This window comes from Halichoeres trimaculatus, unplaced genomic scaffold (genome assembly GCF_033239565.1).
Source record: "Halichoeres trimaculatus isolate MK-OKI-2021-1 unplaced genomic scaffold, fHalTri1.1 fHalTri1_scaffold_2, whole genome shotgun sequence".
Taxonomy (NCBI): domain Eukaryota; kingdom Metazoa; phylum Chordata; class Actinopteri; order Labriformes; family Labridae; genus Halichoeres; species Halichoeres trimaculatus.
This window is the reverse complement of record NW_027437180.1, coordinates 38654549-38679488: the sequence shown is the minus strand read 5'-3', so window position 1 is coordinate 38679488 and position 24940 is coordinate 38654549. Positions and strand designations below refer to the sequence as shown.

Genomic DNA, 24940 nt, shown 5'->3' with positions numbered 1-24940 from the left:
TAAATGTAAAGTAGATGTTTTTACCTGAGTTTTGATGTTAAGTAGATGGGTATACCTGAGTTTTGATGTAAGGTAGATATGTATACCTGAGTTTTGATGTTTGAACCTGAGTTTAAATGTAAAGTAGATGTGTATAACTAAGTTTTGATGTAAATTAGATGTGTAAACCTGAGTTTGATATAAAGCAGATGTGTATACCTGAGTTTTAATGTAAAGTAGATGTGAATACCTGAGTTTAGATGTGTGAACCTGAGTCTTAATGTAAAGTAGATGTGTTTACCTGAGTTTTGATGTTAAGTAGATGTGTTTACCTGAGTTTTAATGTAAAGTAGATGTGTATACCTAAGTTATGATGAAAAGTAGATGTGTATACCTGTGATTTAATGTTAAGAAGATGTATATGCCTGAGTTTAGATGTGAAGAAGATGTGTATACCTTAGTTTTGATTTAGTGAAGTTGTGTATACCTGAATTTTGATGTGTATACCTGAGTTTTAATGTAAAGTAGATGTGTATACCTGTGTTTTGATGTAGTGTCGATGTGTATACCTGTGTTTTAATGTAAAGTAGATGTGTATATCTGAGTTTTGATGCAAAGTTGGTTTGTGTACCTGAGTTTAATGTAAATTAGACGTGTATACCTGAGTTGTTATGTAGTGTAGATGTGTATACCTGAGTTAAAATGTAAAGTATATGTGTATTCCTGAGTTTTGAGGTAGTGTAGATGTGAACACCTGAGTTAAAATGTAAAGTATATGTGTATACCTGAGTTTTGATGTTCAAACCTGAGTCTAAATGTAAAGTAGATGTGTTTACCTGAGTTTTGATGTTAAGTAGATGTGTATACCTAAGTTATGATGAAAAGTAGATGTGTATGCCTGAGTTATGATGTTAAGAAGATGTTAATACCTGAGTTTTAATGTAAAGTAGATTAGTATACCTGAGTTTCGATGTGTATAACTGCGTCTGATGCGTGTACCTGCTCAGAATGGAGAGTTTCCGTGGACCAGTAAACGGCCGACCTGTCACCGCGGTGCATGCTGGTTCCTTGAGGCAGGGCAGCAGCAGCAGCAGCCGGCTGACTCAACCTTCAGTCGGAGCTTCTCTCCCAGCCTCCTGCGCGGTTCGGCCGCTCTCACCGACCAGAGGACAGCGCTGCCTTTAACCGAGTCATGGAAGCAGGTGGACAGCCTCTTACGGTGAGCTCACCTGGTTCCTTTGGCTCCTAAAACACCTGCTGTCACACCGACTGAGGGGAAGCTAACGCTGGAGCTAATGCTAAGATGCTTGTTGTTGACGTTAGCTAGCTGCGTAGTTAGCTCAGGTAGTGGACTTCTCTCTGACTTCTCTCTGGTGGTGTTTCTCTAAAGACGCTTTAAGCTGCTAAGATGAGCTCATGATGCTGCTGTAAACGGGAATAAATGTCCTGTTAGAGAGGAAACAAACTAATGACACATCGCTTTGGGTTTAGCTTCGCTTTAGCTTCCTACACAGGCAAACAAGCCGAGCTAAGTTAGCTTCTGTTCCAGCTCATCTCAGCTCATCTCAGCGACCTGTTTCGGCCTTTCTCGTTAATCTAACGTCTTTGAGTTCCTGCTAACTCAGCTTTTAACTGTCTGTAGGTCAAACCGTGACATGTTCAACAGTAATATCTGGGCTAACTGTCAAGTTAATACTGAGACAGCGACATTAGCAGGTGCGTGTCCACACAGGTCGCCAGGGGTGGCCTGGGCCTCCTGTGTTTCTGATTGGCCACCTCATATCTCACTCCAAAACTCTGCAATATGATTGGCTGCTTCCCTTTACAGAGGCGGGACCTGCGTGTAAATAAACTCATTAGACTGTAGCAACAGGCTGTTAGCTTCCTTTGACTTTGGATGATACTCGTTTCTAATGTTAGTGTAAGAGAGGACTCAGTGTATTGAAAATCTGTCTAAATATTAACATGTCAACCATCTCACTGTTGCGGTTACATTCACTCCTAATGTTTTGGTTCAGATAAATTACCAGTTAACTTTTTGTGTTATTTTAACAAACTGTAAACTGTGATTTTGGATGAAAATCCTCATTAATAATAAAATCAACGTTGGATTGGTTTTGCTGAGTTAGTCATGAACAGTGTTATTATAAGTCATTATTAATCATTATTTGAAAGTGGAGCAGGTTTCCCCTCCACCTCAGAGTTGTTTTACTGGTTAGCTTTAATGTTAGCAGTCCAGCCCTGACAGGCCCCTGACCTGCTACATTAGCCTCCTAGCTTCCTCAATGTGTCAAACCAGACAGACTCTGAAATGATCTCAACAGACAGATTTTGGGTGAACATCTGTCAGGAGCAGCTGACCTTGTCATGAAGGTGACAGACGGCGTGCGCTAATGGATAACGTATTAGCTGAGTGGGCTGATTGATTAACCTGTGTGGGTACGGTGATAAACAGCTCGTCTGTGCTGCGTTTTTCACTTTAACAGTGTTTCATTCAGACACATGAAATGCTTTCAGAGCAGTTTCCTGGAAAATCAAACACTCCGAAAAGATCCTCATGTTCATACTCTCATGGTGGCTAACTGGTCTTTCTGGACTTGCATGTCCACGCCAGCTGTGTCTGAAAGGGAACTACCTGCTTCAGGTATTGAGGAAGATAAGGCCAGCAGAGCAAACAGTGGTTTCAGACGCCGCCCTCTGATCTGATCGGTGGTAGAGAATGTAAACAGAGTCTAATCTTTCAGGTAAAGATAGATTCCAGCTCCTACGCCTCACGTACACATCGTTTACATCTCTGAGCGTTTAGAGTGAGACTTTTTATCTGCAGGATTAAAGTTTTCTAATAACTCCCAGAAAACTTTATTATTGGCCAAAAAGGAGCAAATAGTAAAACTCAGAAATATGGGTCAAAAACCCAACAATGGTCCTCCATCTGTTCAAAAGCAGCACAGACAAAGTAGATGGAGCAGGGTGAGGTGAGGAGACAGAGAGACCTCTATGAGATAAAGGGCCAGTCCCAATTCTACCCCACAGCTCTTGGTTTTAAGCCAGAACGTCTAGTGAAGGGGTGTCCCAATTCTACGTAACGCTAAGGTGAAGGTCTGCACAGCCCGTGAAATGAAGACAAACCAGGACCTCACCTAAATCCTAGGGGTTTGACTATGGATGGGTACCTTTTACGTTTGAAACAATATGATACCAACACCCGGTACCTGGCAATCAATATCAATCCTCAATGGTACCAGTTTTTGGTACTTTTTTGTGTTTATGTGGTTAAAGATATCTTTTTTTAATAATAAAATATCTATATTTTTTCACTTTAACACATTATTTTTAACTATACAACCTTGTAATGCTGTGTTCATGTCTAGCATGGAAAATCACCTACTTTTCCACTCCTTTACAGTTACAAGGATGCTTTTAGGTACCTGAACATGGTATCTTTTGGTTTTATGTGAATCGTACCTGATACTTTTGACAGAATTCGGTCGGTACCTATAAAAATACCTAGGCCTGTCACGATAACAGATTTTGCTGGATGATAATTTTCCAAAATATTATTGCCGATAAATGATATTATTGTCAATATTATTTTGTTTTTTGTTTTTTTTTGTTTTTTTTTCATTGATGTCATTATGATAAATGGGATAATAAAGTGAGTACACCACATCAAAAGCAAGAAACTTTAATTTCTTAAGAGTATTTAACTGTTATTAAAAGGTCAGGATCTTTTAAATAAAATAAATTAAACAAAAAATATAATAAATTTAACAAGAAAGAGAAAAAAATACAACAAAAATGAAATGGACTCTCTTTTAGAAAAAATACATGTCAATGAAAATAATTAATACCAATCAAAAACAATAAAACATAGACCCTGTCTCTAAAGAAAAAACGAAACTCCAAAAAAAACAACAATAAAAACTTTAGTCTAAATAAAAGGGAGTTTATACAGTTCCTGAATTGTTTGTAACATGTCCTTTTTCCCAGTCAATCCGTACTGTCTGTCAAACATTTTTAACATTTCTGGCTTTCAACCGTATTGAAGGGCTGCATTTCTTTGGCAATGTATCTGTCTTTGAGCGCCACCATCTGGCGCTTTTATTTCTATTTACTTTGCAGACCAAAAGCCTCAGTAAGAGTGGATTGTCAAAGAACAAGGCTCCGCTGCACCTCCCCTTCTTCTTCTTCGTCGCCACTATTTTCAAACAAATGTGACATATCAGCTCGTTGGTGTTCATGAGCTCACACTTTGTTCATTCTGATAAAAAACTAAATATTCCCACACTGGGACTGTGGCAGGCGGCTTAAGAACCGTATCTTTGGTGCCATCACTCATATTAGCGTGTTTCCTCCTTACCCCTCAGGACGCTCGCTTCAGCTCTCTCCGTGTGTACGCGCGAGCAGCCCCATCTTCACCCCAAAGATCGCATTTTTGACAGATGCTCACTCCGCTATAAATCCGCTAAATCCGCTATAGAACCTATGCACCCCGATGTTAGGAAAGATAGACGTAGTGAGCCATCTTCTCATTCAGCCTCTTTGGTGGAAAGAGAGGAAGAAAACAAACATGCATGCACGTGTCAGTTTATCGAGGCTGGCAAATTTACCGAGGACGTTTTTATTTATTGTTCGCTTAATTGATTTATTGACTATCGTGGCAGGCCTAAAAGTACCTAATTCGATACCCATCGCTAGGTTTGACAAATTTCCCATGATCTGGATATTTTTATCAGATATCCAATCCTTTCCTCCTTCATGTAAACATTAGCCATGTTTGAATTGTTGGTTGGATTTTAAAATCACTCATAATAGCGATCTAGCTAACGCTGCTAAAGCTAAAGCCATAGCTAGTAATAGCTACAGTGATGTCAAAGCAGGGCGACACATTGACAGATAAGCTGCATTAGCTACAGAAGCTATGAAAAGTTTTCAGGAGCTACAAAATATAGTTTCTGAATGCTGTAATGTTAGCTCAACATTAGCTTCTCCTAGCTTAGCTGTCTCATCAATCGTCTAGTGCAGTCCATGGTAGTGAAGTCTGTTTGCTGTGGACGTCTCGCCCTGATCTGACGTCACTTTATCATCAGTTTGTGAAAATGTGTTCGCTTTGGACGAGAAGAAACAGTCGCTCTGACCACGACAGACAGAGACAGACTAAATCGAGTGGCAGCTCGTTTCTAAGAGATAAGTTTTACACGTCACCCTCAGGATCCTAGATTGATGTGCCAAAGGTCGTGAGCGTGAAGAGTCGGGATGGTTTTTAATTAGCTAACTTCTTCATCCATTAAATAGCAGCTGAAGTTTTGCATTTGCTAATCCAACAGCTGAGTAGAGACAGGAAACGTGTGGAGCAGAGAGTGGGGGAAAGACGTCAAGCTAATGATTGAGTACGGGGGTCTAACTAGCCGCAGGTGCAACAACAACCTAAGCGTTGGTGCATTTGGTATGTAAGGACGGCTAACCTGTGAGCTGTGTGTGTTTACGTCCAGGTAGTAGAGCTTTATAACACTATATCAGACGACATTAACTGGAGCTACCACCGTCTGCTAGCGCTGAGCTGTTGTTTTAGTAAAGCAGAGGGATGGAGTGAGCACAATGAGAGAGGCTAATGAGCTAGCGCCAGGCTAAACTGTAAGTGACAGAATCTGACAGCCCTAGGTTAGCTAATGATTGATTGAATACTTTAATTTAAAATGTTACAAAAAGACATTTTGAAACAGGAAGTCTTTACATAATAACAAATTCTTCAGGAAAATATCCTTTTTTATCTTTTTACAACCTGTTTATGGTCAGAAGAAGCACACATAGGCTAAAAAATGTTAAACTAGGTCAGGTCCAAATATTGAAGTCATCCCTCCTTGTTTTTATATCTCAATCAGCAGGCTGTGTGCCTTTGCCCTCTCGTTGCTCTGGTCATGTGACCTGGGTGTCTGTAAATAGATCCTGACTGATGAGGGTTGACATAGTTTAACTTCTGTTTGTCTCACTTTATCAATCCCAGTCCTGGTTTCTCATTAACGCTCCATTACTGTCGCTCTGACTCCAGTCCGCCTCCGTCATTTGATTTCTGCCGCTGTGGCTCAAACCACATGAAGCTAATTGGTCCACCAGCACCAATGAGAGCCGACCTTATTAGCCTCTGGAGTTTATGGAGTCAGACTGAAGCTGAGCGGGGGTTTAAGATGAGTTGGAGGACAGCGGTGGAGCTCAGCGGTGAGGGAAACAGAGCGACAGCAGCTTCATCTGTTGAGTCCTGTTTCCACCAAGTGGTTCAGTTCAGTTCATCTCCATACAGCTGTTCCTGTCAAAAAGTGTCTCTCAGGATCTTACCTGTGATGTTTTCTGACGCGTAGAATAATGGGCGCACCTGAGAGTGGATCAGAACCGAACCTTTAGACCAGGTGGTTGACTCAGCATCTCCCGTTTGCTCTGTGAACGTCTCTGAAGACTTTAAACTCTCATCCTTTTTCTGTCCTAACTGACGCTTGTCTGTTCTGGTCCCAGGTGTAGGCAGGAGGATTCGTCGATCGGCAGAACACCATGGAGCCCGATGTCATCCGCATGTACTCGTCGTCTCCGCCCCCCATGGAGGACGGCGCAGAGGAGGAGGACAGCGACTTTGGAGACTTCGGCACCTTCTCCGGCGTCCCCAACAGCATCAGCTTCACGGAGTTCGACACCCCGACCACTTTCAACCAGACGCAGGCTCTGAACGCCACGTCCCCGCCAGAGCTCATCAACAACAGAGGGGTGTTGGCGTTCAGCCACAGCGCCTCCAACGGCACCCACAGCCCGGCCAATGAGCTGTCGAAGGCTAACGGCGTGGTGCCGGCGGGCCACCTGGGCGGCAGCCCCTCAGAAAGAACTGAGATGAAAAAGGTCCTCTCCAGCTCCGTGGACCTCGCCGCTGACTGTAACGGCGGCGGCACGGAGGTGCTCACTAACGGGTTCGCTTCCTCGGACATTCAGGGAAGCCCCTCCTCTCAGACTTCTGTTCACTCGTACACAAAAGGAACGTCCAGCGGGGACAACGGCTGCGTCCCCGCCGAGAGCTCAGAGGATGACTTTGCAGACTTTACTGCTTTTTCAAACGCTGAAGGACAAATCAGCCAGACGGCGAGCGCCGACTTAGATGTGTCCACAGGGGGCGGCTGGCCGGCAGAGGAGGAGCACTGTATCACAGCGCAGGGGACGCCATCAGAGGACGATGTCAGGGACACGAACAGAACTGGAGACACACCTGTCCCCACCAAGGCCCCGGACACGGAGCGGGGCCCAGACACGGAGCAGGGCCCAGACATGGAGCGGGGCCCGCACACTGGGCAGGGCCTGGACACGGAGCGGGGCCCGGACACGGAGCGGGGCCTGGACACGGAGCAGGGCCTAGACACGGAGCAGGGCCTGGACACTGAGCAGGGCCCGTACACCGGGCAGGGCCTGGACAGGGACGCTCCTCAAAGGGACGCAGCCTCAGAGGCAGTTTGCACTAACCAGCCGCTTCATCTGAACGGCGTGGACGTAGCTGACAGGGAAGAATCCAAAGATGTGGCGGGCTGCAGTGAAAACGACCTCTCACCGGACGCAGCCGCAGACGGCGAGGCCGGGCAGCCAGACTGGAAAGGCTCTGAGACGGAAACAGAGACAGAGACGGAGACGTCGTTTGGTCGGCCGCTGTCCACCGACGCTCTGGAGGAGTTTGGAGACATGAGCACTACAGGCTCCGTGCCCTCGCCGCTCCTTCTAGGGGAGACCGCCACGCCCGCAGACACCAGCCAGCTGGTGGAGGACGACATGGACGAGGACTTCGGGGACTTTGGAGACGCTTCCTCGTTTGGCGGTCAGGGTTTCACAGACTTTGAGCAGCTGGACGTCCAACAGGAGCAGGGCAGGTTACACAGCTCCACCCCCGAGCAGGAAGCTGCAGCCGCCAAGGACGGCGATGACGACGACGACTTTGGCGACTTTAACTCCCCAAAGTTCCACTCGGGTGAAAAGGCGGCGGAGGACGGGGGTCAGTTTGCTGAGTTCCCCGTCAGTGACAGTTTTGGGAATTTCAGCACGGCTGCAGACGGAGCAGGCGATGGAGCGGACGCCGGGTGGAGCGCCTTCGGAGAGGAGCCGCAGCAGGCAGAGGGGGAGTCCTGGGCGGCGTTCAGCACAGAGGCCAGCGTCAGCGCTCCAGCTGACGGCAAAAAGGAGAAGGAGCAGGAGGAGGAGGAGGAGTGGCACGAAAGTGAAGCTCCTGCAGTCAGCGAGGACAGCAGCAGGACGCACAGACAGACGGTGAGCAGTGAGGGACATTTGACACTCCTGAACCCTCAAGGTCAAAGGTCAGATCACTGATGTGGTGAAGGGGGAGTGAAGCTGTTCACAATCCTGAAACACACACACACACACACACACACACACACACACACTGATGTAGCAGAGACACTCCTGCAGGTGTGTGAGAACATTCCTGTCAGATTAACACACACACACCGTCAGTGAGTCACCTGATCTGCTGGGTTACACCAAACTTCCTGTTTCTGGCTCAGAGTGTAACCTCCATGTGAGGAAGAAGTAACGGGCTCAAAGAGCGACTGACAGGAAGTTATTCAAATCAAATCTGGAGTCCGCCCTGAGTGGTTTGGGTAAAAATATATCTTTAAAGTTCCTGTGAGGAGTTTCTGAGTGATCCTGAAAAAGTTTCTCTTCCAGATATCTGCCTGATCCTAATCCACACTTTAACATGAGATTATCAACAACAACACAGGTTATTCCTTAAAGCTGCTTCTCAGCTTCCTGATCGGGTCGAGCTGAACCAGATTTATTTACAGCACATCTGAGTCTCCATGACAACACCACGCTGGCTGAAGAAGTTTGGCAGAGAGAAGAGAGATCTGTATTTTTCTCTGCTGAAACCGATTTCTGTGATTAATTTTGTAGTGATGGTGGACACTGGAGCCTAACTGTCAGACAGAAAAAGGAAAGGAGAGCAGAAGAAAGAGAAACAGGAGAGAGATAGAGCACGAGCTAAAGGCTAAAACATGAGCTAAAGTCTAACACAAACTTAAGGCTAAATCAGTAGCTAAAAAGGCTGAAAGCTAAAACACAGAAATGATTAAATTAATAGCCAAAAAAACTGAAGACTAAAACACATGGTAAAGACTAAATCAGTAGCTAAAACACAGGCTCAAGGCTAAAACACTGGCTAAAGGCTAAAACACAAGCTAAAAAAAGGCTTAAGGCTTAAACAGAAGCTAAAGGCTAAAACACAAGCTAAAGGCTAACCACTTTAACATATACAAATGGCTAAACAAAGGCTATGGCTTAAAACACAGGCTGAAGGTTAATACTAGCTAAAGGCTAAATCATCAGCTAATAAAATACTTAAGGGTAGAACAAAGGGTTAAGGCTTAATCAATAGCTGAAGAGGCTAAAGGCTAAAACACTGGCTACAGGCTAATCTATAACTAAAACACAGGATTGAGGAAAAAATAAATAGTAAAAAAAGCACAAGTTTAAAAAACAAGCTTAAGGCTAAATCAATAGCTTAAAAAGGCGAAAGCCTTAAACTCTAGTTAAAGGCTAAATCAATAGCTAAAGGCTCAAACACAAGTTGAAGACTATATCAGTAGCTTAAAATACTGAAGGCAAAAACACAAGCTAAAGGCTCAAACACAAGCTAAAGGCTCAAACACAAGCTAAAGGCCAAAACAAAAGTTTACGACTTCATCAGTAGCTAAAAAAAACTAAAAAGCTGAAACACAAGCTAAAGACTAAATAAGTAGCCAAAAAAGGCTAAAGGCTAAAACACAAGCTAAAGGCTCAAACACAAGCTCAAGGCTAAAACACAAGCTAAAGGCTAAAACAAAAGTTTACGACTTTATCAGTAGCTAAAAAAAACTGAAAGCTAAAACATAAGCTAAAGGCTTACTTCCTAAACATATACTAATGGCTAAACAAAGGCTATGGCTTAAATCACAGGCTGAAGGTTAATACTAGCTAAAGGCTAAATCATCAGCTAATAAAATACTTAAGGGTAGAACAAAGGCTAAAGGCTTAATCAATAGCTAAAAAAGGCTAAAACCCTAGCTTAGCAGACTTATTTTTAACATTTGATACAATTTTAAAGTTTTATTGATTTGTGGTCTGCCACTGAATGCTGGGTCTCCCCTCTACAGGCGCTGCTCTCCAGTCGTCTGGAGCGGCTGTTTCTGAGCAGCTTCCCTCTGAGTGCCGCCGCCCCCGCCATGGAGGACGTGGTGGTGTCTTCCCTGAGGAACCTGCTGGATCCTCCAGAGGAGAAACTCCAGCCAGGAGCCGAGGAGGGGGAGGAGGAGACGGCGCTGAGGAGCAGGTGAGCCTGAGCCTCACAGATATTTGGACCTGTGAGATCTGGTTTGTACATGAACACCTGGACTCTCACGCCCCAGTCTTTAATGCTCCCGTGTCGCTGCAGCTCCGCGCGTGACGGCGTTTGGTCGCAGCTTCAGGACATCCATGAGGCTCTGGGTCTCAGATACCAGTGGGGGGGCTCCCACTGCAACAAAGCACTGCTCTGCTGTCTGGGCATCGACACCAGGAACATCGTGAGTGTCCGACTGTAAACAGCTTTATTCAGCTGGGGTTCTCCTGTAATCTGCTCCAGGTCATTTTAATACCTCGTCTGTGACCTTTATTAACCCCTGCTGGCTGCCTTCAGGGCTGTTTCAGAGGAGATCTGGAGGATCAGAGTCATAGAGCAGTCCAGCAGGATGGGTGTGAGACTCACTGTCATGTTTTTATCTCCTCAGCTGTTCACGGGACAGAAGAAGCAGCCCGTCATCGTGCCCATGTACGCCGCCAGCCTGGTGAGGTTCCTCTGCGGCGACATTTACACCTTTACTCCAAACATCAGGTCCTCTGGGGGCCACGGCGCCAACTTCAGGGCTTTACCATGATGTCATAAAGTCACTCAACACTTAAGACTGATGGTAGCGTAAAGGCAGGAGGCCGGCTCCAGACCCAAAGACTGCAGTTCCTCAGTCCACCACTAGGGGCAGTCCAGGGTTCAGATGTCATCTTCAAAGAGTCTCATCAAGGTTTTTGATAAAATACAGGCTAAAGGCTACAATACAGGCTAAAGCTAAATACACAGGCAAAAGGCTAATACATAAGCTAAAGGCTAAGACATAGGCTAAAGTGAAATTTCAAGTCTAAAGGCTAAAACTGAAGCTAAAGTTAAAGTAAAAAATTAAGGCTGAAGCATGAGCTGATGACTACTTAAGGCACTGAAGGCTAAAACACAGGCTAAAGGCTAGAGTATAGGCTTAGGGCTAAAGAACGGGCTGAAGGCTAAAATGCAGGCTAAAGGCTAAAAGACTGGCTAAAGGTGAAAACCCAAGCCAAAGGCTAAAAAAGTAGCCAAAGGCTATAACACTGGATAGCAGCTTAAACACTAGCTTGAGGCTAAAACAGGAGCTAAAAGATGAAAACAAAGGCTAAAGGGTAAAATAAGAGCTAACGGCTAAAACACTAGCTAAAGTCTTGAACACAAGCTTAAGGCTAAAACACTGACTAAAAGCCAAAACAGTAGCTAAAGGCTAAAACTTTAGCTTTAAGCTAAAACTACCTGAGAGCCCAAGAACGTGTCAGTCCACAAAGAGCCTCATGTTCACATACTGTGTGTGTGTGTGTGTGTGTGTGTGTGTGTGTGTGTGTGTGTGTGTGTGTGTGTGTGTGTGTGTGTGTGTGTGTGTGTGATCAGGGGATGCTGGAACCTACCAAAGAGCCTGTGAAGCCCGTCTCTGCAGCAGAGATGATCGCTTCGATAGCCCAGGCGCCTCCAGCTGCTCCGGAGAAGACTTCCTGTACCCCCGACACACAGCAGGTGGGTCCTCAGGGGTCACCACACATCAGAGAACCCCCCCCCCCAACACACACACACACACACCCTAAAGTGAGCCTAACAGCTCCTCTCCTCTCCAGCAGGAGGCGCTCCCACCCGTCCAGTTCGACTGGAGCAGCAGTGGCCTTACCAACCCTTTGGACGGTACGTAACGCTGACACCTCCACCCTGACCCCCCTCTGTGCCCGCTGTCCTCTTCTCTCTGATATAACCCTGGTAGAGTCAGGTGATCTAGATTGATCCAGAACCATCTTTCACTGAAGGAACAATCCACTCTGAGCTGCTGCGATCAAAGACCTGCAGTCCGTTCTGAGCAGCAGCAGGCCCAGCAGGTCTCACAGAGGCTGTCCTGAAACAGTGGATTGTTCCTTTAAAGGGTCCAAACAACATGAGCTGTGCATGAAGACTGCTTTATCAGACTGAACCTAACCCTGCTCATGAAGCCAACTGATACTGATCACTGACACCGATCACCAACATCGATCACTGACACTGACACAGATAACTGATCAAAAACACTGTCACTGATTATTGACGATGATTACTGACAGTGACACTGACTCCTGACACTGATTCCTGACGCTAATCACTGATTACTGACACTGATTACTGACACTGATCACTGATTACTGACACTGATCAGTGACACTGATCACTGATTACTGACACTGATCACTGACACTGATCACTGATTACTGACACTGATTACAGAAACTTATTACGGACACTGATTACTGACTCTGACGCTGATTACTGACACCGACACTGACTACTGACACTGATTACCGACACTGACACTGACTACTGACACTGATTACTGACTCTGACGCTGATTACTGACACTGATTACTGACACAGACACTAATTACTGACACTGATTACTGACTCTGACGCTGATTACTGACACCGATATGACTACTGACTGCTGACACTGATTTCTGACACAGACACTAATTACTGACACTGATTACTGACTCTACTGATTACTGACACCAACACAGACTACTGACACTGATTACTGACTCTGATGTGATTACTGACTCTGACGCTGATTACTGACTCTGACGCTGATTACTGACTCTGACGCTGATTACTGACTCTGACGCTGATTACTTACACTGACACTGACACTGTTGCATGTCTGCGCTTTCTCTCTCTCTGTTTCTCTGTGGCTGTTAACCTGGGTCGCCCCCTGCCTGTGCAGCCAGTGGAGGCTCTTCTCTGTTAAACCTGGATTTCTTTGGTCCTGTGGAGGACTCAGGCTCCACCAGCTCAACCTCCATCCCAGGTCAGCAGCTGCTCACCTCCTCCTCTTTTCCTCCTCCTCCTTCTTCTCTTCTCCTCCTCCCGTCCTCCTCCACCTCCTCTTTAATTAACCCCTCCATCTCCACCTGTTACTCTCTAGACCCTCCCTCACAGAGGGAGAATATGCGCTGGCATCTGAATCTTTTCTTTTAAGTTTCTCAAACACAACAAGACTTTTGCGACACCCAGCGCCCCCTGCTGGTTCCCTTCAGGAGGGTATTTGTTCTTCTGTAAAGTGATGGTTAGAGCGTGGTCTCACTGGACAGTCGTACCGCGCCTTCAGTCCGGTGGTTCAGGTCCTTTAGCGGTTGTGACCACTTAGTACCGTACTCAGGCACGGTTCTGAGATCGCACTTCCTGTAGACAGACACTTCACAATGATGTAGGCAGGGTAGCCCTTGGTTTAGAGCGTGAACATCTAGTGAAGGGGTGTCCCAGTTCCCCGTAAGGCTAAGGTGAAGGTCTGCATAGACGTGAAACAAAGACAAACCAGGAGCTCACTGAAACCACGGTCTGACCAATCCCCCATGATCCAGATGTTTTTATCAGATATCCAATCCAGTATTAGCCATGTTTGACTTGTTGGTTGATTTTTGAAATCACTCGTTATAGCGATCTAGCTAACGCTGCTATAGCTATAGCTACAGCTATAGCTACAGCTATAGCTACAGCTATAGCTACAGCTAATGCTAATAAAAGCTCGATGTCAGAGCAGAGAGACAGATTCACAGCAAACAGACTTCATTAAGATGAACTGATTTTTATTTTGCTGTATTAGCTACAGAGGCTATGCTAAGCTAACGTTACAGTATTTAGGAGCTACATAATAAAGCTTCTGGATACTGTAATGCTAGCTTATCAGTTTATCATCACTTTATAAAAATGGTTCCCCCTCCACTCCACACTTCCTGTCATGTGACGTTTCTCCTCCTCCCCTGTAGGGGTCGACCCTGAGCTGTACGAGCTGACCACGGCCAAGCTGGACCCTGGGAGCTCGGGGAGCCGCATGGCAGACGCCTTCGCCCGCCTCATGTCCACCATGGACAAGACGAGCACGTCCACCAGGTCAGAGCAGAACCAGGGTCTCGTGGTGTGTCCAGGTTCAGCTCTGAACCAAAGGACTTGGTTTAGTTTTTGTAAAACTATATTTTAGAGTTTGAACCAAAAACTCTGAAACTAACTTAAAGAAAGGAACGAATCTGTGGTTGTTGGTGGTTTTTGTGTGGACCAGGTCTGACTTGTGTTGAATCTGCTCCGCAGGAAGCCCAGGAGGGAGGAGAACCTGAGCGAGGAGGCGTCCAAAGTGATCTCAGGTCTGCCCGATCTCTCCTTCATGCAGGCCAAAGTGCTCATGTTCCCCGCCACGCTGACGCCGCTCAGCTCTGCAGCTACGCCGGACTGAGGCCCCGCCCCCTTCCCCTCATCCTTCCCCCTGACTGTCAAACCCCGCCCACTGGATGGCTCCAAGTCTTCTTCTTCTTCTTTTCTGTCTTCTTCTCTGGCTGCGGTGTAGCTCCTCCCCCTCCTTCATTCACACGGTTCCTTTCAGAGCGAGTTTTAGTTTAACGCTGAGCATTTATCAGGACGGGCACAGCTGGACGCCGGACGCCGGGCGTAGGAAATGACTCGTCCACGCAGTCAGGACGGTTTTAGAGGCGTGTAGGAGAATCACAGTGTATATAATCAGGGAATAAACCTTTATTTCTATAGCCCACGCTGAGGAGGAGGAGCAGGAGGAGGAGGAGGAGTAGGGTTTCACCTCCTCGTGTTTGTGTCTGTGAAGGAAACACTGGCTGAATCTAACTGAAGTGGTATATATATGTATGTAAGTTTAAATGAAAACGTTTATATACATCTATAAATCTCTATAAATACATATATATATATATTTATGGACTTGAAACCACACTGCCTGCAAAATCCAGCTGAATGTTCGTCCCTCCTGAGTTTTTATCGTCCATTTTAACCTGAGTTTCTTCTTCTTCTTTGGTAATTTATTCTTTTTAACCTGAGTTTAGACGTCGTCTCCGTCGCTGCAGTCAGAAATCGTACGTTAGCTGTTTTTGTTTTTAATCTTTAGTTTAGGAATTCTTCGCCGACGTCACTTTGATTTTTACTCCCCGTCGTCTCCAGCTGCTCCTCTCGGTGGGTTTTCCTCCCTCGCTCTTTGTTGTGTCCGTGTTTTCGGGGTTAAAAACGGGACGCTTCGGTTCAACCACTCGAACTGGACGGAGGCTCCTCGGCGCCGCAGGTGGACGACTGGCGTCAGAAGGGAATAAGGGACCAATTTCTGCTTCCTGTTGAGTTCGTCTCTGAGTACATGAAGTGCTTTCTGTTGTTTTGCTCATACTACTGTCAGCCGTGTCCTGGAGGATTTTGCACATTGTAAAGATGAAATGGATGTAATCATAGTTCACTGTGGCTTTAGACTGTGGACAGTTAAACTATGGACTGTAAAATGTTCGGGGAAATTCCTATGGAAAAACTGAATCACTTGAAGAGCCTGTCAAAAGGTTACCTACCGTGCATGCCCGGGTTCTTTTCAGACCATAAGTGTGTAAATTTTACTTTTAGTGTACACAAGAAATTAAAATAGTTATCTTCTCTGCTCGTGTCTCTTTCCTCACCTTCACATACTCCATCCTTTGATTTTTCTGTTTTCACTGACGGAGATTTTGTCCTGAGCAGACTTTCCTCATCAAACAAAAACACTCTAAACTCCTGGTTTGTTGTCTTTGCACTTTTTGTCAATTAAAGATTCAGATTCATTCATTTACAAAAACATCACAACTTCTTTTTCTTTCACATTTTCTGAAACTTTTCAGGAGCTGAAGCTGTAAATGATGAAAAAACAAAAACCACAGATATAAAAGAAATCACATCATCTGTTTTGAATGTAGAAAATGAGTCTCCCAAAGTCGGAGCTCAGGTCATGGAAGAAAAGCAGTTTACAGCAAAGTGAAGACACAAAGAGAAATCAGCTGTTTCTTCTGTTCATTAAAAGTTAACAAGAAAAAGAGAAGAAAGCTCCTGAACAAACGACAAAGACAGAAAGAGAAGGTTCAGTGGGATTCAAGGACCAGCAGAAAAGTTTTTACTCTGTCAAAAATGACGTATCAAAGTCAAAAATGAAGGAGAGCAGTCGCAAAAGTTAAAACCTGCTGTGTTCAGTGATCAGTGTAACTGGTCTGTCAGCAGGTGGCAGCAGAGACCTGATCATGAAGAAGACCGACTCTGGTTTCAGGTTCTTCACCGGACCCAGTCTGACTTGATCAGGACATCGTTCATTCAAACAAAACAGACAATCGGATTATTTTGAAAAATATTTCCACAAAAAGTTTAACAACCTTCTCTGTCATCTAAAGGTCATTTTGGGTGTTTTGATAAAAGTATTTTAAAAGTCAAAAAAATGAGACCGGCAGGGGATTTTTCTCCTTTTTTTGCACCATTCTCACGTAATGACGGCTTTCTATCTCTTTATGCAGGTCTGTTATCTCGATGTAACAAAGATTTTTCTGTCTTGTGGTTATGAAATAAATTCATAATATTTTTTCTGACTTTTAAATAAATAAAAATTGAAATAGAAATTAATAACTTTTGATTTCGAGACATGACAGAGTTTTTTTTTCTCCTGATGATAAATTAATGAATTAATAATGTATTCGTCTTGATTTCAACCGATAAGAACGGCTTCCAGCTGCTGATTGGTCAAACTATGAGCACAAGTCATTTCATCAGTCAGCACCAAGGAGGACAAGGAGGACAGAGCACATCAAGGAGGACAGAACACAACTAGGAGGACAGAACACATCAGGGAGAACCTGGAGGTCAAAACACATCAAGGAGGGCAGAACACACCAGGGAGGACAGAACACACCAGGGAGGACAGAACACACCAGGGAAGACAGAACACAACAAGGAGGACAGAACACACCAGGGAGGACAGAACACACCAGGGAGGACAGAACACACCAGGGAGGACAGAACACACCAGGGAAGACAGAACACAACAAGGAGGACAGAGCACATTAAGGAGAACCAGGAGGACAGAACACATCAAGGAGAACCAGGAGGACAGAACACATCAAGAAAGACAGAGCACATCAAGGAGAACCAGAAGTACAGAGCACATTAAGGAGAACCAAAAGGACAGAGCACATCAAGGCGAACCAGGAGGACAGAACACATCAAGGAGGATAGAGCACATCAAGGAGAACCAGGAGGACAGAACACATCAAGGAGGACAGAACACACCAGGGCACGGGGGAACATTCCAGGAAGTCTCTGATGTCATCTTTCTGATCATCATCACCACCTGCTGCTGTCACTGCTCACCAAACACAGAGCTTTACATGGTTATAGGTCTGTGGTTGGACAGAGCCAGGCTCACTGCTCCCCCTGCTGTCAGGAGGAGGAACTGCACCCTGGACTCTGATTGAGAGAAGAGGTTCAGAAAGGCACTGAGTTTCCTCTGGTTGATAAAAAACAGTAAAAAAGCTTCTTCCTGCTGACTCTGAACCTGGGAAGATGTCACCACAACCAGGATCCAGGACCAGGATCCTAAATCTACTGAGGTCTCATCATGAACGTAAAGTTTTTTAAGTTTTCCTGGTTTCCCCTCAGCTGCCGACCGAAACCTCCACGATGTGGTCCAGTTCTGTAAGGTCCATCTTGAAGGGCGGGTTCTGAGCCCCGCCCCCTGCTGCCCCATACCCAGACATCAGCACGGGCACCATCTTTGTGGGAGGAGCTCCTGAAGGGGGCGGGCAGGGCCCTAGGTCGTACATGGAGGAGTCAATGTCTGTGAAGAGGGAGTCGTCCAGGGCGAAGTCTGTGAGGAAGGAGGACGAGGGAGGAGGAGGCTTCTCTGACCTCTCCTCCACCTCCTGTAAGCCCCGCCCCTCCTCCACCTCCTCCTTCATGATGACATCAAACATGACCCGGGGAGGAAGTGAAGGAGGTCTGGAGGTCAAAGAGAAGGGACAGAGCTCCGTAATCTCCTCCAGAGCGGAGGTGAAGCTGTCTTTGGGAGGTGCTAGCAGTTCTGGTGGCGGTGGCGGTGGCGGTGGCGGTCGGGGGGAGTGGTGCAGGTGGATGTGTTGGGAGGAGGAGGAGGGCAGGGTGAAGAACATGGGCATGTCCTCCTCCAGCAGGGAGGCCGGCGTCAGGCAGGAGTCCAGTGCCGTCAGGCCCGACAGTGGCGAGGAGAAGATAAAGGATGGCAAAGGGGGCGGGGCTTGTCTGGGCTCTCTGACGGCTGATAGAGGAGGTGCAGCGGAGGAGAAGAGGGCGCCCTGGCCTCCTTCCTGCTGGAGCTCAGCGTGGATGCGGCGAATGATGTTGTTAATGAGAACACGGCGCTGCAGGCGGGGGTCAGCGCCGAGGCGTGGGCTGTACAGCTTCATGACGGACATGTTGAGGACGGTCTGACGCTGCAACGTGAAGGCCGCCTGGGACACCGCGCCCGCCGCCAGGGGACGCAAGTCTGCCTCCAAACCGTCCTCATCCTCACTCAGCTTCCTCTTCACCGAGCTACCCAACATAAATCTGAGGAGGAGACACAGAAACAGGTCAAAGACGGGTCAGAGACAGGTCAAAGATGAGTCAAAGATGAGTCAAAGATGAGTCAAAGACAGGTCAAAGATGGGTCAGAGACAGGGAGCAGAGACTAAACTGTGAAGTGATCAAACAAACACTTTAAATATATTTTAGCAGATTGTGTTATTAAATGTCTGACAGCAGGGGGCGCTGCTCTGAGCTCTACCCAGCAGAGGGCGTTAATGACACACAAACCAGCTGTCCCAGTGTAAGGGTCAGTATAAACAGTGGTCACATGACCAGAGAGGAAATGACTGACTGACATGTTCCTGTGCTGGAGGAGTCACAGGTTTACTTGGCTTCCCCAGAAACTCTGGTGGGGAGTGTGTGTGTGAGTGTGTGAGTGTGTGAGTGAGTGTGTGTGTGTGTGTGTGTGTGTGTGTGTGTGTGTGTGTGTGTGTGTGTGTGTGTGTGTGTGTTGACAGTCAGCTGACCTGTGCTCATGTGAGTCTCAGTCAGCTGATGTGGTGGGCGTTCAACACCTTCTGACTCTCTGAGCAACAAAACTTAGGAAACAGACGACTTCCAAGCCCTTCCTTTAAAGGTTTAAGGTTTAAAGGTTTAAGGTTTAAAGGTTTAAGTTTTAAAGTTTAAGGTTTAAAGGTTTAAGTTTTAAAGTTTAAGGTTAAAGGTTTAAGTTTTAAAGTTTAAGGTTAAAGGTTTAAGTTTTAAAGGTTTAAGTTTTATGTTTAAAGGTTTAAAGGTTTAAAGGTTTAAAGAGCAGTCCAGCAGCTGGTCTCTGGTGTCTCACACGGCCTGGGTCAGCTCCAGAATCGGCGTGGTGTGTATCTGGCGTCAGGCAGAGTGTGTGAGTCCAGTGTGGAGTCCTTACGTAACACACACACACACACACACACACACCCACACACACACACACACACACACACACACACACAGTGCTGATTGTATGGAGGGCAGAGTGAACGTCTGTGTGTCTGCCATAACCCTCGCTGCTCCGCCTGCTCCACTTTTTAACTGCTGCTTCTTCTTCGTCTTCCTTAAGACTCCGCCCACAGGACGCCACAGGATGCCACAGGATGCCACAGGATGCCACAGGATGCCACAGGACTCCACAGGACGCCACAGGATGCCACAGGATGCCACAGGACGCCACAGGATGCCACAGGACGCCACAGGATGCCACAGGATGCCACAGGACGCCACAGGATGCCACAGGACGCCACAGGACGCCACAGGATGCCACAGGACGCCACAGGATGCCACAGGATGCCACAGGACGCCACAGGACGCCACAGGATGCCACAGGATGCCACAGGACGCCACAGGACGCCACAGGACGCCACAGGACGCCACAGGATGCCACAGGACGCCACAGGACGCCACAGGATGCCACAGGACGCCACAGGACGCCACAGGACGCCACAGGATGCCACAGGATGCCACAGGACGCCACAGGATGCCAACCTTTGAGCCCTGCATAGCGGTTGATCTCTGACCACAGCTCAAACCAGAGCCAGTCCACCTCTCCTCCCATCACCTCCATTACCCATCATCCCTCTCCTGCTCTCAGCTCCTGTTGAACCCGTCTGTGAAGGTCGGAGCTGTGCAGGTGAATAGAGCTGCTGTAGTTCAAAACACACCCAGAAACGCTCAGAGCGTAGTTAAATACTGGGGATGAACCGTTTCAGACCAGCACCCTGGACCTCAGAGAGTCCTGTTTGACTCAGCTTCAGCCCTCAGAGCTGATCCACAGGAAGTGATTCAGTTTAACATAGTTTATCGTGTTATTGAAGGTTTGCCTTAAGCTTTCAGAGGCTTCAGAGCAGTGATTGGTTTATATCTCATTTTCATTTTTCCAGGTTAGGATCTTCTAAGGCAAACAGAAACTGTATCTTCACACAAAAACTGTTGTTTTTACGTCTGACCCACAGGAATAACTTCCTGTTTCCTAACTCTGACTTTCACCTGATAGTTGATTTTTTTATTTACTTTTATTTTATTCTTTTTATTCCCACTTTTTATCTTAAAGTTTATTTCTTACCTCTTGGTTTTGGCTTTATTTTGATTTTAAATCTATTTATCTCAGCGCTTTATGTCCAACTTTATCTTGATTTCTACTTTGTATGTACTTTGACTTTTTGTCTTTATTTAGCCTTTTCTATTTCATGGTTTTATACTTACCTCTTATTTTGTTTTTTGTTTTTTAATCTCTTTATTTTGAATTTTATCTCTTCATTTTGACTTTTACAATCCCAATGTTAATTTCTTTTCTCTTAAATTAGGCTTTGTGTGTTCTTACTTTGACGTTTTATCTCACAGTTGACTTTTTGTCTTTTTTGTCTTGTTTTAAACCAAAACAGCTCATTTTAAAAGTATGATATTCTGTATTTCTGTTTGAAAAAAGGTTAAATTATGTTTTAATCAGCTCGTTACACATTTTGTCCTTTTTTCAGTGGGAGCAGGGGAAGAAAGGAGGAATATTTGGAGCCTTTGGGAACTTCCAGGGTGTAAAGTGTAAAAAGTTAAAACTCCCTGACAGCACACAGGAGCAGGCTCAGACAACAATATTGGAACGATCCGAACCGGTGACCATGTTCTGGTTCTGACCCGGTCCGGACAGATCTGACAGTTTGTCTCCTCTGTGGATCTGTCACCGTGGGTGGGTGGGTGGGGGACCCGTGGCTCAGCTGTCAGAGCAGCAGCTGGTTTCCGGATCCTCCGGGACCTCCAGGCCACCGGCTGCTCCCCGCCAGCTGCCCCGCCACCAGGGCCCCGCCCCCGGACACAAACCCACGGTGTAGCCCCTTCACTCCCGCTCCAAACCCCAAGTTTCCTGACTGTTTAACTGTGAACTGCACTAACACCAGCAACTCTCCTCCTCCTCCTCCTCCTCCTCCTCCTCCTCCTCCTCCTCCTCCTCCTCCTCCTCCTCCTCCTCCTCCTGGGTTCAAGTTAGACCCGCTCCGGGTCCGTACCCGCGGAGAAGTTCGGGTTTTTAAAGGACCTGGTCCGTCACTCACCGCATGTAGTCAGTCCCGTCCAGGGTCTCCTCTGCAGCATGGGTGTCGTCGGGTCTGAGGGGCCGGGAGCGGAGCTGCCGACTGTCCGAAACCAGAGAACCGAAGAACGGATCCGTTAGTCCGTTAGTCCGTTAGTTTGTTGGTCCGTTTGTTTGTTGTTTCCTCCGCCGCTCGTCCCGCTGCTGCTTCGGCCTCAGCGACACACACACATTGACACACACACACAAACTGACACACACACACTGACACACGCACACTCTTACACGCACACTCACTCACTGAAGAAATGGAGGCGGAGATGTGTCACAGAGGCACGCGCGTCAAGTCCCACGAAACCGCCGTTTACATCACTTCCGGTGACCACTTCAAAATAAAACCAGTTTGGGGATTTCTTTCTTTCTTTCTTTAAACTTGGTTACTACTTTATTCAAAGTGCCTCACACAGCCATTTATACATTTATCTTCAGCTGTTGTTACACAAATTCACAAAGGTCAATAAAACACTATTTAAAAAACACGACGAATGTAGGCTATACATTAAAAGGACAGTTCAGTTTTTTTGAAGTGGGGTTGTATGAGCTCTATGTGACCACTAAGGACATTAGATACAGTAGAAAGTTGTCTCCTCTCCCTCAGTAAGACACAAACTGTAATCGATGGTGACGAGGAAATAGACGCTAACAGGGACAGACGGTACCAAATTCAAAGGCTATTTTCTCTGCCTACAAGAACTAAAATCAAAAAGTAATACCACAGTTTGAGAGTACGCTACATAAAATATTTTTTAAGTGCATTAAGTCTTCAGAGATATAAACATTTATCTGGACCTAACTAATTGGTCATGTATCCTTCCGCGCAGCGCTAGTGCCCTCCGTCCCTCCTCCTCCTTTCAGCTGTAGGGAATGTAAACAAGCTATGCTTCGGGCGCCGGTTGTAGCCTCGTGTAAGTTTGATCAAGTATCGTAATTCTTTTGTTTGTACTCTAAGGATTGTGAGGCAGCGTAGGAAATTCAAAATGAGTGACTATGACAGCGACGATGAAGTTTCATTCACTTTGGAACCAAAAGGATACCTGTATGAACCGGAGCACACAGAAGAAGAGCTGCTACAGATGGAGACTGAAAGGAATACAGAGGAGACATCCACGGACACTGTGGAACTCTAGAAGAACTTTAGAGGAACTTTCGAGGAACTTCAGACAGTGAGAACAGCTGAATGAACGCTGCAGAGTGTAGCTGCTGTCAGGATCAGAAACCTAAATTTTCAGCCAATCTGCCTTTTCCCTGAGGCAGAAAAACAAGCAGAGAGTTTCCATGACACTGGAGGACAGAGCTTTACTCTGAAGGCACAGGTATGGGTTGAGGTGTGTGACTGCAGGTCAGGCCTTCACACACACACACACACACACACACACACACACACACACACACACACACACACACACACACACACACACACACACACACACACACTGTGTCACCCAGCAACCAGATACAAGCTACAAACAAAATCTCTATGCTCCAGGATCAGCCTCTGTGTTTTTTTTTTGCAGCTGAAAGCAGGAAGGGGGCAGGGCTGGGGGATGGGGTGTGTGTGTGTGTGTGTGTGTGTGTGTGTTGGGGGGGGCTCTTTTATATTTTAGGACGTCTCATAAAGTCAAAGGGAGCTGGAGGGGGAGGGGCCTCCAGACAAACATCCCCTTAACATCACTTTCAGCGCTCTGTGTGATGTCAGAGGTCAGCTGACTCTCTGTGTGATGTCAGAGGTCAGCTGACTCTCTGTGTGACGTGTGAAAAAGTTGAGATGAACTCACTTTCTGTCCGTCAGCCTCACAGCTCCTATTCCCTGTGTGGGACTCCTCTGTCAGCTGTTTCTGGGTTAACAATGGCGCCCTCTGCTGGTGGGAGGCTGACAGTGCAGGTGGAGGTTGTTGTGGATGGTTTGTCTCAGACCCTGAAAGGTTCAGAGTTTGATTCCTGTCTGAACAAACCAAACGGCCTCAGACTCAGGTCTGTTATCAGCAGGACCCGGAGCTCACAGCACCTCCTCAGACCTCCTCGACTCCTGGTCCTGTGCCGTCTGGATCCCGTACCGGCCGTTGTTGTGGAGACTTTCCCCAGATGAGGCGCAGATTGTTGGAAACCCGCCTCAAAGTGAGATCTTTTTATAGACGGAGGAGTTTCCGGAGCCCAGAGCGGAGGTGCTGGCTCTGCTGAGCTGCTACGACCGTCTCACACCGTCACTGACGAACAGATGATCACATGAACGTTTACATGAACGATTTAACAAGAAAAACATCAATAATCCAGATTAATAATCTTATTCCATGATTTGATCTGTTTAACTTCCCACAACTAATAAAAATCTTTACATGTTAAAGAATGAAACTACAAGCAGCTCCTCTGGTTCCTCTGAGCGGAGCAAAGGTTTATCATCATTTTAATCCAACACGACCAGACTACAGAGGGATTCACAGATTACACTCTGATTTTTTTTAAACCCATAGTTTGAGTATGACATCTTTTTTTTCCCTTTTTATTCCATAATTCACATTTTTAATCTCAGAATTAAAACTTCCATTATCAAAGCTGCCTCTCTGTATCATGAGTCTGACTTCTTACCTCCAAACTTTCACTTTTATTTCCCATAATCTGGATTAAAAATGTGATAATTTTATTTTTCTGTCTTTTTGTATCTTGTCTCTCATATCTCTAAACATTTTATTCTACTGAATCTCATGATTCAGAGATACTGTCTCAGAATTTTGTCTTTTTATCTCAGAATTATGACTCAGCCAAGAGTTTGTCCCATTATTCAGATTTTTTAATCCTGTTTAGGTCGTTTTAATCCCATAATTTAGACTTTTCCTCTCAGTTTTTTGACTTTTATTATCCTAACTGGCTTTACAAGGTGTAGCTGAAGGACTAGTCCTAACCGTCCCTTGTTTTTCTTAATAAAGAGCGGTACTTTGGATTTTAAATGCTATCATTTTTGTTTTTTTATGTCATTAGTTTGTTTGTTTTTTTAATCTCAGAGATTTTTGCATTTCATCTCTCTGGACCAGCCATGTTGGTGTGACCCCTGGCAGATATCAGACGTCTTCTCTCAGAGTTATGATTTACTGTCCCTTGATCATTACTTTGGATCTCAAAGCTGGGACTAATAATCTCTGGATTTTGACTTTCAACCTTTTCTACCATTA

General features: G+C 46.0%; 2 protein-coding genes across 5 annotated transcripts; one reads left to right on the top strand and one right to left on the bottom strand.

Moving 5' to 3' along the window:
- The first annotated feature begins 1023 nt into the window (after positions 1-1023).
- Positions 1024-15764, top strand: aftpha (aftiphilin a). 4 transcript variants are annotated; one of them, XM_074696078.1, is made up of 10 exons: positions 1024-1198; positions 6487-8265; positions 10149-10324; positions 10427-10556; positions 10761-10817; positions 11714-11836; positions 11938-11998; positions 13059-13142; positions 14101-14224; positions 14420-15764. In XM_074696078.1, exons 2-10 carry the CDS (start codon positions 6523-6525, stop codon positions 14559-14561), a joined length of 2640 nt encoding a protein of 879 aa, XP_074552179.1. In that variant the 5' UTR covers positions 1024-1198; positions 6487-6522; the 3' UTR covers positions 14562-15764. The 4 variants fall into 4 exon arrangements, with proteins under 4 accessions (XP_074552179.1, XP_074552170.1, XP_074552196.1 ...); XM_074696069.1 differs by having other exon boundaries at positions 11935-11998; XM_074696095.1 differs by lacking the exon at positions 13059-13142.
- Positions 15765-15917: 153 nt separating this feature from the next.
- Positions 15918-22035, bottom strand: LOC141809418 (SERTA domain-containing protein 2-like). The gene is made up of 2 exons (XM_074696423.1): positions 21739-22035; positions 15918-18706 (listed from the first exon to the last, which is right to left on the bottom strand). Exons 1-2 carry the CDS (start codon positions 21741-21743, stop codon positions 17779-17781), a joined length of 933 nt encoding a protein of 310 aa, XP_074552524.1. The 5' UTR covers positions 21744-22035; the 3' UTR covers positions 15918-17778.
- Positions 22036-24940: the final 2905 nt, after the last annotated feature.